Source organism: Mytilus edulis, chromosome 11, assembly GCF_963676685.1.
Source record: "Mytilus edulis chromosome 11, xbMytEdul2.2, whole genome shotgun sequence".
NCBI lineage: Eukaryota > Metazoa > Mollusca > Bivalvia > Mytilida > Mytilidae > Mytilus > Mytilus edulis.
The window spans coordinates 37,224,964-37,239,547 of NC_092354.1; the positions used below are offsets into that span (position 1 = coordinate 37,224,964).

At 32.5% G+C, this 14,584-nt stretch overlaps 1 protein-coding gene across 1 annotated transcript; it reads right to left on the reverse strand.

Moving 5' to 3' along the window:
• Positions 1–933: 933 nt before the first annotated feature.
• Positions 934–10,752, reverse strand: LOC139494228 (uncharacterized). The gene is made up of 8 exons (XM_071282398.1): positions 10,678–10,752; positions 10,332–10,542; positions 9,415–9,492; positions 8,033–8,275; positions 6,492–6,701; positions 5,128–5,235; positions 3,813–3,984; positions 934–2,919 (listed from the first exon to the last, which is right to left on the reverse strand). The coding sequence occupies exons 1-8, from the start codon at positions 10,750–10,752 to the stop codon at positions 2,448–2,450; spliced, it is 1,569 nt and encodes a 522-aa protein (XP_071138499.1). The 3' UTR covers positions 934–2,447.
• Positions 10,753–14,584: the final 3,832 nt, after the last annotated feature.

Here is a 14,584-nt window from a genome sequence, read left to right on the forward strand (position 1 = left end):
TTTATGGGGTTTTAATGGTGTTTTAATGAAATAAGCTTTTCTAAAAGGCTCCAAGCATCCCCCAAGCATGCCTGGGGGATGCTCGAAAGAATAAATATATGTTCCCTTACAGCTGATGATGTGGTATGTGATTTGCTTATTGTTGAAAGACTGTACAGTGACCTATATTTGTTAATGTCTGCAGTGTCATTTCGGTCTCTTGTGGACAGTTGTCTCATTGGCAATCGTAACACATCTTCATTTTATAAGAACCAAAAATGAAAAAAGTTAAAACACAATATCACTGCTTTTTTAAATATAGAAATGGGGTGATATTTAAGAATTTAACTTACAATTCCAAGATAGCAACTCTCTTTGAAAATTTGCACCGAAGTAAAGAAACTAATCAACATTTTTGTCAAGCCTTCCAGCCAGTTTTAAACAGTGTTGTGTCCAGAAATTTTCATGAGTAGGGAGGGACCAACTGACTGCCTAAAAGGGGGCTGCTGCGGTCAAGTTTCAGTGATTCCCTATATAATGAAGGAAATGTTTTCCTCTATGTTGTGATTTTATACTATTGCTTTAGAAAAGGTTTGGTTCCCTTAAATTTTAAAATCTTATTGGTATTTTCATATGACCTGAAAAGTGAAAAGGTCATTTTAATTAAATCAATTCGACTAAACCGGTGGAACAACTGATAACCTTAAACCAAGCTGTCTGTCCTTAAGGATTACCAAAACAATTGATTATGAGATGTAAATTGGATCTCAATTCTCAATCTAATACCAAACATAAAAACAATAATCTTATGAGAAGATGGTAAGCTGCAAACTTGAGGAGCAAAAACTGTGCACACCAGTAAGATTTGATTTGGACTCTAAATGTCTCTTGAAAGACATTAGATTTTCGTGTAGGCCATAAATATATAGAAATAAAATAAAAACTATAACACAATTTTCCATAATGATCTTCTTCATTGTAATAAATTACATATATATATACATACATACATAAAAATTACATGCATTCAGCAAAATACATAAGGAGAATAAATTATAACAATAATAAAACATACAGTGGATATCTACATTGAAGAAGAATGTTAATTTTATTTACAGATTAAAGCTATTTAAGGTGGTTGCCTAACACTACAGGGAGATGATTCTGTAAAGTCAGCTAAACGTTTTAAATATATGTCGTGTTGTAAAAGGAATATTAAGCTTCTCAATGATCAAATTGGTGTTTTTTAATTTTCTGCATAACCAGTGTAATGGTTGGTTCAAAACTTTTTTAAATTTAAATTTTTCTGTTAAATTATTTACTTTGAATTTACTTCACCAAATTTTATGAAAATTAACAAGCCAAATCAATTTCAGTGAAAGTGTTGGATACCACCTTAACTAAAAACAAGACACATATTGTTATAATTTTGACACAAATCTGCATATTAGAATTGCTTCTTATATATGGTAATTAAATAATAAAATATTTAAAAAACATTCAATAGTTTAGATAGAATATTGTACATTCCTTCATCAAAACTTATCTTCAGTTAATCAAAACTTTCATGTTAGCACCTACACTTCATCTTGGAAACTACCAGTAGCTCCTTCAAAAATTTACAGCAACAAAACAAAATGTATGCAACTTCCTTCTATATCAGTGTGATTATATCAATTTCAGATCTCATATATATGAGTATCATATTTTGAATGAACCTGCAGATAGGAATAGCCTTGTCTAAAAATTTTAATGCATTAAGGAATACGATTGAGATGTACTGGGATTTAGTCATATCTTCAATACCTATCAAAATAACTATGTAGAGCACCCAACTGCAAAGACAAACACTTTCCTTCAATTAAAGCAAGGCTTACAAGTAAATTCAAGAATGAATACAATGACTAGAATATAATATATTAAAATACAAGGACAATAACTTTTTCTATAACTGCACAAGGGACATTGATGTACCACTTGTATAATTCTTTTGCATAGTATATGAGATATACAAATATATATATATATATATATACATCTTTTAAATTAGTGGCACACAGTTCTTAACAATAAATGGATAACAACAATTGCCATTGTATATTTAGACCTTCATATATGCAAGAGGAGACAGTCTTTGATTAGTAACCTAAGTGAATTAGTAGTCAAGTTACCATAACATGCTGAATTAATAAGGGACAAAATCAAAAGTTCAATGCAGGAAAAAAACTTATTTTTTTTTTGCTGACCCTCCCCTACCCCCATTCTTAACTTAATTTGGGATAAATAGATTTACCTATATGGATATATGTAAAATTGATCTTCAATTAATAAAACTTGCAGCAATGTGGACCCCCTCCCTCACCCCAAAACTATTCGAATTAAGTTTTTTAGCCTACGTCGACCTTTTATGTTGTCCGTAAAGTGTTCAACTAACTGATACTATCTACACAATAATTTTATAACATAGTTCAGTCTTTAACCGCTTTCTTCTGTAATGTTATATTGATACCAGGCAAGAGTGGTGATTTCCCACGTAGACGACATGAACCCGAGTACTTATTCCGCCTTTGTATTTGTCTGTGGATATAAAACAGATGGTGCGTTTGTGTCATTGAATTTGCAATTTTCTTAAACCTTGAAAACCAGGAAAAGGTCTGCTCTGCGATCATGGTGTTATAACTTTCTGGTATTGTTGACGGATCATAAGTGACTTTACATCGGGCATCCTTGTGGTTTTGCAGATGTAATCTGTCAACAATCTTTTTAATCGTCTTCCACAGTTTGTTTAGAGGTGCTTTAATACAATCAAGGTGGCACATGTTGTCATAGGCTAAAATCAATGATTTCATCCTTGCCTCAAGCTGGTCTTCTGGCACTTTACTCAGCTCCAGTAACAAACTGCGAATGGTTATCATGAATATCTGGCAAGGTCCTTCTGACCTAGAAATAAGTTAAATAAATTACATAACATAATGTACATATTGTAAACATTATTGTGTAATACAAATGTTCATGCCTTGTTCAAATAAAACAAAAGGAATCAAAATATTATATACGTCTCCAGAAAACCAAATGATAGTGCTTAGTCCAAGACATTTAAATTCATATTTTTTAACAAATTGCACTTACGTTTTGCTATCCAATACCAATCTAACAATTTTTAATACTGTAAATCAATAAACTATGTCATGCGTTTCTCTTAAATGACCAGACCAAAGTGCAAATTTTAATTTTTGACTATTTCCTTCCAAATGATGTTTAAATTATATTATAAATTTCAAAATGTAAGTTTTTTTAAATGTGTAAATTTTCCAATAAAATAAAAATCATTCTTATTTTTACATTTACAGTACAACAATTTACATGATTTATATTGAATTCAAGGTTCAGGGCAAACATGTGAAATGTTAAATATGTTCTTACATACCATAGAATTTCCACTCATAGGTATATTTAATAGTTGGGAGTTATAATTCATACATTTCTTTTACTTTAATAGTTAGTCCTGGGAACTGCCTTGCCAATGTCGACCATAAACAATTACTTTCTTAAATATATTGGTTGAGAAGAACTGTCTTACTAGCATTTATAAATTTTATAAATTATTTATAATTGCAACATGTTACAATGCCAAATGTTTCTATTGTGTAAAAAAAATCGCTCCTGAAATAAGTCAGTGGCTGGAAATTGCATTCTCATCCTCCGGTTTCTCTTAAGGCTCAATATATCATTGAGGTCTATCTTCACCATAAAAAATGGAATTGTGTGCAATGTTATAGTTTTTGAATTTCTGTACTGATTACAATAATTAACTTTTAATGTTGTTAACTTACTTGAATAAAGGTTCAAAATATTGAATGTGCCCTCCACCAGTGACACATACAAAATGGCCACGGCTCCTTTGTCTTAGTCGTGCCTTCTCACCAGTGTCTTTGTTGCATATGGTGTATGTGGAGGTTGATTGCCAGTCGGAAGGGCTCACTTGGCTAACAATTTGTTCCGTGTCTAAAAGAAATACAATAGGTATAACTTATAAAATTAAAATAATACAATACTAACATAGGCCAGAGGCTTCTGACAGGTGCAATTGCCGCAGGGTTAAACATGTTTGTAAGATCTCAACCCTCCTCCTATACCTCTAGCCAATGTATAAAATTCTTAAATGTTCATGGTGAATAATATTCCATTAAATGTTCATGGTGAAATTATAATCCGGGTACCTTTGATAAATATTTACATTTCAAATTAATATACATTTAACCCAGGCCAATTGTTATTACTTGTATAATATAGAAATGTTCAAATCACAATATACTGCATATACGTTACAGACCATATGAGTATTTGGACCGTACGCGTACGGTCCAGCTGTCCATACCCGTTATTGAATCAAAGGGGTTAAATTGAAAGAAACATTTATCGACATTTTTTATTTTGGTTTTACAAACTGTTATTATTACAATTAGATGGATAAATTGAACAAGCATACCAATGAAATTAAATATTTGTTGAACTGTACATCTGAATCCTATTTTTGTACTCTCGCACTAGCTTACCACAGGTAACGTAACAATTTTTTTACATTTACATGTTTGCAGTTCATGCATGAGCCTAAGCTTTGCATTTTTTTGTGTAATATTCTAAAACAATTTTCCTCCAACATTATGCTTAATTCCGATATCTTCAATTTCAGTGAGCATAATTTAATACATAAAAAAATGTAATGTATTACATCAAAATGCTAATTATAACGTACAGACATGCACACATAAAAATGTCCAGAAATAGAAGAATGCTAGCCATTATTTTTCTTTTGTATGATTGACAAACCTTATATATTTAAATTGTTTTAATATTGTATGTATATTGTCAACTGATGCTTTTGAAAAATGTTTACCTAATTTTAGTGACAGCAGAAAATACATGTTAGGGTTATATTAGACAACAAATTGATTCCCTACACAACATTGGATCTCAGTTACAAAGAATTTCAACATCCCCATTTCAACTACAACCCCATCCTTACATTCGTCTGTTTAACACCAATTAATGATTCAGGTATTAAGTCTGAAGTTGGCAGTGAGTTCGAAATTATTGGTTATAATTCAGATGATATGTCTTATTCACAAAACTGCACATTCAACTTACTCTGGTAATTCAGTGATGACACCCCTGCTGTTGTTGATGCTAACTGCTTTGAAAATTCTTTTATCTTATCATCAACAGCCTTAATGTCTTCACTTGAACTTGGATTCTCTGGAAAACAAAATTAAAATCATAGTTACAAGGTCTGGTTGGGGTCTAAAAGCATAAAGTCAACTTGCCTCCAAAGGTATAATAATTTTAAATGCCAAAGGGGAATAATTCACCAGGAACATTTAAGAATTAACTATTAATATTCATAGACATTCCTTAAGCAGACTTGAGGGTATATCAATTTTAGAAACCAAAATGGCCTTTTTTCAATTCTAATTTCAATTATTACTTTATTAGTTGTAAATCTATCATATGGTACAAAAAATCATTCAAATAAATCAATTTGTATTGGACCCATATCACTTTTAAGATGTAGGTATCATTGAAACAGCTCCAAATTATTTCCTTTGCGTGCAAAAATGCCATATCTTGAAATTATAATTTTAATAACTCTTTCAAATCTACAGTTCATCTGAATTCCTGTGTTCAAATCAGCTGTACTTAAATTAAACTATTGTAAAATGATTTATTTTGATATTACCTCTTTTTCTCTTATTTACAGTACCCCAAGGGTGACTGGGGTATAGAAATATGGTCACTTGGTCTTCTCCCGACCGGCAGTAAAACGCTTGCTGAAGTGGGGCGTCCGTTTGGCTGTGCGGGATGTATCAACTTCGCAGTCACGTCCGTCAGAAGGGGACGTTAAATCCGATGCCTCGTGTAAAGAGAGTGCCATGCTCTTTGCACGTTAAGAACCCTTGCAACAACTCTTTGAGGGGTCCGTAGGTGGCCTGTTGCAAGGCAAAATTTCTGTCCCTATCCAATATACCCTCATTTTCCAGTGGCAGTCCAAATTTCCCCGACCATCATCCTAGATGGCCTCTATTACAACAACCTACCTATTGTATTTATTGTGAACTTGTTCTCGTCCTGAATATGCATGAAATATTTGCCACTGGACGTTAAGCAACCAACAATCAATCAATCTTATTTACAGAACAAAGAGTACTTTTACAAAAATGTATGCTTCTTTTGAAGACAGAATTATATCGTAAATGTAAGGTTACCCCATTTCCTTTCATTTTCTATTAAGTTAGGATAAAGTTCATTTACAGAAAAATATAGCAAAACCTACATAAAGAAGAAAAACCTCCTCATACACACGAGCCCCCTTTCAGGTAAAATATAAGTAACATATAAATGAGTGTTTCATTGCAAAAATATCAACACTTCAACAGTCAACACCTGCCAAGCTGACCAACAACAAGAAAAGCAACTGTTTAAAAATACATGTACTTTAAGCGAAAATTACTTACTCTTACAGCCAATGAATTGAAGAAATTCTTCTTTCTGTTTGGGGATGTTCTTCTCTTCCAGTATCTTATAGTGGTCTGCACAAAACACAGATCCAGGATTTGGCTCAGAGGTGCATACATTTTGGAAATTCAGAAGGGGAAATCCCTGAACTTCCATCTCCATGGCAAACATACAATGGGGCATGCACACTTTCCAGCACCCATCAATCACTCAAGTTTTCACAACCTGAAAAACAAAAAAACAAAATTAATATGCTGATAGAAGTGGTCATCAACAATTATTAATCATTCATATGAATTATATGTCAACATCACTTCAAAAAAAATGTGAGTGGAAATGGGCAATAGGTCAAAGACACACCCCTACCCCCCTCGCACTAGAAAAAAAAACCCAGCTAAAGGTCACCAACAGGTTCTAAATGTAGAGAGAAATTCCAGCACCCCGAGCGTCAGGCAACACTTCAGGGAACCCCAAAACAATATTTCAGTACATTAAATGCTTTTAGCAGCCTAATTGAAGTCCTTTCATTTAACTTGGGAAAAGTTTTGGAACTTTCAATAGATGTTCAGATTAATCAGTTACTTCCCTTATGATACATGTACTTTAATGTGTAAATATTATGTTACAGTTTAGGTCAGTCCATAACAGCCACTTTTAACAAATGATTCACCAAGGAAAGTAGCTCAAAACTGGCCCAGATTTTCAGTTCATCATTGAATTAAACAGGGGAACTACCTACCAAATATATAAAAAACTTAAGTAAGTTTTTTTTTTATGTTCATTCAATAATGAAAGGGACAAAGTCAAATAATGTATCACTTTAGCAGCCAAAATGGTTCAATTTCGTCAAATTAAGCTAATTATTACTGATTCATTGGCAAGTGAATTAGTCGACCTCATTTAATCCGTATTCATGTTAACTTCAATCTAACCCCTAGCTACAGATTGACAACACATACATTATATGTGTACAGGTTATTTAAGGATAAAGAATGTCAACAATGGAAGCGAAACTATGGTAAATCATTTGATTACTGATTCGATCTATATAAAGTCATTCTTATATGGTTAAAAACAATGATAAAAATTAATATTAAAATCAAATAGACCTATAAAAATCCAATTCCAGATGTTGGTTTATCTATTCAGATCGTTACTTATGTTTACACCTCTTATATGGTCATCCGATGTCAAACCAATAGTTAATTAGATGGTATCTGGACTAAGATACACACGAATCAAACCTACATACTAGTATCTACACCATGCTCTGTATACTGTTCATTTTACACTTTTGGTAGTTTGGATAAATTTTTTACATTGTTATAAATCAAGTATCAGAATTTGAGTCAAATCGGGGACCATGAATTTCACAGGTAGTGCCCCTTTAAAATATATATATATATCAACTTTCAGTTATTAATTTCATAATTTCAACAAATTGCATCCTTCATAAGACAAAAGTTGTTCACTTCAGTTGTTTTAACTTCTCCAGAAATTTTCTTCCCCAAAACCAAAAACAAAATAACGACAGGTATACCAATTGCAGACATACCTTTTTTCTTGCATTCAGCAGTACAATGGCTAGGGTCATGTGGATAATGTTTTTGTCTTCGCATCTTGTCAATCTCCTGCATAACCAGTTCTCTTGACATCTTAGTGGTCATACCCATTGTTGAAGACATACATCTTTGTCGTAGCTCATTGGCAAGTTCCCCATTTAGATAGGCACTCATGGCTTGCTTCCTCGACAAAGACTTTTGGTAGGTAGTTTTACTGTTCTCTGAAAAAATAAACAAAAAAATTAAATTCATTTATAGGGAAAATTTACTTATCTAAACAGATAGTAAAGGTGGCATTTGTGTCTTATACCATCTTGGAATTTAAAGAAACGGAAAAGTTTGGTCTACATATTTGAAGAAACGTGAAATTTTGAGAGTTGTTTGTAATTAATGCAAAAGACTTTCAACATAAATAAAGAAAATTATGAGAACAGTTAGATACAGTAGATACAGAAAGTCTTATCACTTAACCAATTTGGATATGTAGCAACAAAACAAGTTTGGTTACCCCATTTTTCATTTTTCTTGGCTGAAAGCATGTAATTAGAGCAATCTTCCAACATTTATTATTCAAGTTCAGGTTTTATTTCCTTACCACACAAAATTGATTATTCATGCATACACAATATATTATTATATATGTATAAAATTATCACATTTCATATTTGAAAAAAAAGCACAAAAAAACTATCATTTTGACAAATTCAATCAATTTCATTTAAACTATCCTAGCCACTTACATATAATGCATATGTTGTCTGTCCAGAAATATGGTTCAGTTACACTGGGAGTGAAAAACTGATTACTATTGTATACATCAACTCTTAAAAACATTTCAATTTTTACAGTTTTTTAAAAGAAAATATTATAATTCTAGTGACAAGAGGACAGTTCAATAGCTAATGTGTTTGGCATGAGATACCAATATTACTCAAGACCAAGCAGAGGGCAATATTAGATTTTGTAGGGAACACTGTCGACTGGCAAATAGACTGTGAAATAAACTAACTTTTCATATAGAAAATAACTTACCGAGTTATAATATTTTTCATGCACAGCTGTGACTAACATTAAAACATCAGGTAAATCAGTACAACTCATTAACAAGAGGGGAGGCATGAGGGGTCCTGATCCTGTAATCCTGGGCTGTAAAACATGCACCACCAATTCAAAGAAATTTAAATCTCGAAATCACAGAATTCAAAAAAGAATTCGTGCATTCCAAAACCAAGGGTCAATCATGAACTCTGCAGCTAAAATACATTTATCACTTTATCCCTTTATAAGGCTAAACCCTATCAATCTCATTAACCAATAAATTGTCAAAAATACAACAAAATACACAGGATTTTAAATTTACCTCCACTATCGTTACAAGGGGCGTCATCATCTTTCAAGTCTTCCTGTGTGGAGTCTTCTGAGGAATCAACATCAGAAGCTGAAAATGTTATATTATATATGAAAGCTTAAAAGAATAGTTACAAGTTGTATACCTCATAGAGTAATTCTTGTGTGCCAAGCTGAAGCCTACTTATGAAACATGCTTAATATAGAACAAAAGAATTTAAGCGTTCTGTTAGACAAGGTGATAATTGCTTACTGTAATGTGCACTATAGTAACACAATTTTCACAAGTTAATAGAAACAAATAAAATGGGAATTTCCTTCTCACTTACAAAGTGTTTAACTTTAAAAACACCATTTGCATAAGTTTTCAATTACCTATGACATAGTTAAGCAGAACAACTAGGTGTCAAGTTGAGGACATGAGTATGTATTAAGTTGAATGAAGAAAATGACACCCTCAGAAAATGTACACACCAAGAATATTTGATACATTGTATTGCTTCAGATTCTATCCTTTACATATATCTAAACCTCTTTATAACATAAAACAATCACTGTACTAAAAGATGAAATATATCTGTGGCAGGTGAAATACCTATCTAATGAGTAAGTGTGTTTGAAGAGCTATTTCTTTACTAAAGTACTTGACGACAGTGTTTTGAGTTGGATGATGAAAATGCAGATCAAATGCAGAACTTTGAACAAAACTTTTTGATTGTGATAACTATGGTTTATTCAACCACAAAAAAAAAATCTAGTCTGCCCTTCCATGATTTATTTCATTTGATTTTTTTTTTAATGTTTAGGAATTACCAAAAATTACACTTGAATTACTATCAGACAACAGTTTTCAGTTACTTGATGCTCATTAGCTAGTATCCTAATACTTCGATTTTATTTATGTTCAGTTATCTAAATTTACTGTCTTACCTTGATCTTCAAACTCCTTGATCCATTCCATGTACTTTATACCATTGGCAGTCTCATTGAACACTGAGGCATATATCTTACTGAATGCATGATGAGAAACAAATGCATGGTTTCTGAAACATGGGGAAACAAAATGGTTTTTAATTAGAATTCTGTACAACTGACAATAAAGTTGTATTAAAATACATACAAATAATGTCTTCTTAAATTTCTAAGGTACATCACCAAATGATTCAAACTGTGTTTCAACATTTCTCATGTTCATTTGTAATACAGCACAAACTGATATTCCCATTGCATATATATAAAATAATTTTATCAATTAATCCAACACTTCAACTATTACTTTCAATAGTTCCTCAAATCCGATTGCAAATATTTGCACCTGTCCTAGGTCAGGTATGTCATGTACTGCAGTCATCTTTTTTTAGGTAATTTATATGTGGTCTGGTTTATAGTTTTTTATATAGATTAGACTGTTGCTTATCCCATTCTGAATTGTTAAATATGAGAGATTTTTAGGCCCTTTACAGCTTGTTGTTTGGTGTGAGCAATTGCTCTGTGTGGAAGGCAGTACATTGACCTATAATCGTTTACTTTTATAAAATGTTATCTGGACAGTTGTCTAATTGGCGCTCACAACACATCTTCCCATATGTATTGCACAGATTTTTGGACATTATCAATTAATAAGTTAACAAATACAAGGTAGACTACTAATGTCATATTCCATGTCTCAAATGTTATGCTAATATTTTTTTATCAATTATCATTTAATCCTGTACTATATACATAAATATATATATATAATTAAGTCCTTCCCTAGAATGATGTGCACATTTTTTGTCAATTAATACAATTCAAATATGTTATAAATCAAGTATCAGAATTTGAGTCAAATCGGCTTTTTGTGCTCTTATATCCCAGAAACCTGCCTTTTAATACTAAACACCTAATTGGGTTAAGGAGAAGCAGATATGTCTGTATTATCTAAGCACTATGAATCTGCTTTAGTTGAAACATACAAAAAAGACTCCAAACAACGGCAACTCCAATTCTTGATGGACCAAAAAATTGTCGCAGAATTTCATAGTGCATGTTTTGAAGGAAATGAGGGAATCGAACACTAAAAAAATGGAAGTAGCAAGGGACGTTCTGAAACATTTTGAAAAAGAACTAGTTCTGAGTGATATCTATGAAAACTTGTACCCGGTGTACATGCTTTCACAAGTGAAATCATTAATACAGCTTGTGTAGATGAAATGCGTCAGCCAGTTGAAACTGGTAAATCAACAGTCTAATCTATATATTAAAAAAAACCATATGAACCCCCATAGACAAATTACATACAATCCTCCCTTAACCAAGGTGTTTTTAAAATGAAGCAGGTTTAACATGTATTTTATTCATCAGTGAAGTTATGATTGCTTTTCGTGTTAATGTCATAATTATTTTTCTTTATCTTCTAAATTTCAGTTTCCGAAACAGTGAAACAGATTGAGAAGCCTCTGTCTGAAAAAAAGTGTACATAGTCGTAAGAAACGGTCGGGAGAAGACCAAAAGTGACCATATTTCTATACCCCAGTCACCTTTGGGGGTCGATACGGTTGTAAAAGAGGGACGAAAGATACCAAAGGGACAGTCAAACTCATAAATCTAAAACAAACTGACAACGCCATGGCTAAAAATAAAAAAGACAAACAGAAAAACAATAGTACACACGACACAACATAGAAAACTAAAGAATAAACAACACGAACCCCACCAAAAACTAGGGGTGATCTCAGGTGCTCCGGAAGGGTAAGCAGATCCTGCTCCACATGTGGCACCCGTCGTGTTGCTTAAGTGATTACAAATCCGGTAAATAGTCTAATTCGGTAGGTCATATTCATGAAAGGGAAGGGGATTGTAAGGAACATATCCGATATCATTTGTGAAACGGTTATTCCATAACGGTCAACCAACTCGTGATGGCGTCTGTAAGATACGTTTGTAAATGGTGTATTTTTTTAAAAACAAATATTTTGTCTCAAAGGAAAGCCAAGTGTAATGAAAAAAATATCAGATACTATTTAGTGAACATAGGGCGGCCAGTTTATTAAATTCATGTATGATGTAACCCAACAATTGCCGGTTAATTTTGAAATGGCATAATAATTTTGTGATGGGTTGGTTAGAAGCTTTCTAAACCTGTGATGATATCATGGGTATCAGGATAGGTAAAAATATTATGTAATGTTGTATTGCTACTTTTTTCATTATCAGATGATAGATGTTGGTTGAGGAAGACGGGACAGAGATAGATGCGGAGTTCTTTGAATTATTACCTAGTTATACACTTTTAATGGTTATAAAGGCAGGAGAAGACTGGAATCCGGTACCTCAGCCAAATACATCCCAATCAGCAAACCTTCTCTGAATAATGGTTTGTATAATATTAATTCGGAAATAAATGTTGCCATTTTTATAAATTTCCTGTTTATTAAACTTTAAAATTTTTGAAAAACTAAGGATTTTCTTATTCCAGGCATAGATTACCTTAGCCGTATTTGGCACAATCTTTTGGAATTTAGGATCATCAATGCTCTTCAACTTTGTACTTGTGTAGCTTTATAAATATTTTGATATGAGCGTCACTGATGAGTCTTATGTCGAAGAAACGCGCGTCTGTCGTTCTAAATTATAATCCTGGTACCTTTGATTACTATAAGGTAGATCGGAGCATTTTGAAAATTTGAAATGTTTTCCAGGTTCCATGGCATGGCGGTGATATACCCAAAACAAAAAACTGCACATGCTGGTTAACATCATGGTTTAGTTCAATAATGATAACTTCATACAATTTCAACATATGAGCTGGGAAAAAAGGGAAAGAAAATTAAATACTAGAAAAAAATTGATTGATTGATTGTTGGTTGCTTAAAAAAAAGGGTAGTAGTCATTGCTAGTACAAGTTTTTTTTAAGTAAGTTCAACCTGAAAAATTTCTTTAGTATACATACTGAAGTCGTCATTATTGAGAGCCAAAATATCAGCCAAATATCTAAAAGTATTATTAAATTTGTCTACCAGATGTTGTTTCGATGGGTCTTTGCTTATTCTCGTCATAAATACACTTATTTACCTTATATTAATATTTGAAATTTTTATGCCCCAACGACGATAGTAGAAGGGGCATTATGTTTTCTGGTCTGTGGCTCCGTTCGTTCGACCGTCCGTCCGCATGTTAAAGTTTTTGGTCAAGGTAGTTGTTGATGAAGCTGAGGTCCAATCAACTAGAAACTTAGTACACAAAAACAGCCCTTGTCTTACCTTGTCCTTTAAAAAAAGAAAAAAAAATTGGTGTAGTTCTCTCCTGCAAAGGGGAATATCAAACAAAAATGTGCGCCAAGTCAAAATAACTTAGACAGCAACCACTTGGTGTCTAGCGGGGTATGGATTTCAATTTAAGCATTAAATATAGTGGCAGTGAATTTTGTAAATCAGCAAGGTTTTTATCCTTAAGCTGTGTATACATATCCTTGCATATGAAAATGTACCTGTGATGCTCACAATTTTACATCTAGCAACTAGATGAAAACAACACAAGTTCAAAATCTAGCATATTAGTTTTTGATTAGCTGGTTAATTTGACCATAGGAAACACATAATTTGATTAGCTGAACACAATTGTCTGTCTTCCCCTCGGAACAGTTCTTAATATGGAACAATGATATTTTTCGTGATGGTTTTCACAATTGACCTTAATTTTAATATTTCAATGCAAAGACGTTTTATTAAACCTTCTAGATAAGAGTAAAGAGAATTACCCCTGGCGAACGCACCGTACTATATGGGTTAAACTCAGGACAAATAGACAAGGGCGAACATGTAAACAGGGCGAGTCGACCCGATACCATATTCACTTTTGCGACTACAAATATCTTCATTAAACACATACGGTTACAAGTAAACAAATAACGTTTATATAGATGAAAAGAAATCTAATAATTTACATGAATAAAACGGTATATATCTACGATAGTGATTGTTTTTCAATCTTAATTTAAACTGAATGATTCAAATGCTTACTCGCGAGTTAAAAATCTGAGTCAAGAAACGGAAGATATTATGAAATTTTAGTACAAAGAAAGGGATGCAACAAACAACCTGGTAACGGTTCAATATTTTTAAGCCGGCCCCATACGCCGTCAAAAGACTTGAAGTCTTTTCCCACCAAAAGTGTGATGTAATTTACTGCTTTTTTGTAAAATT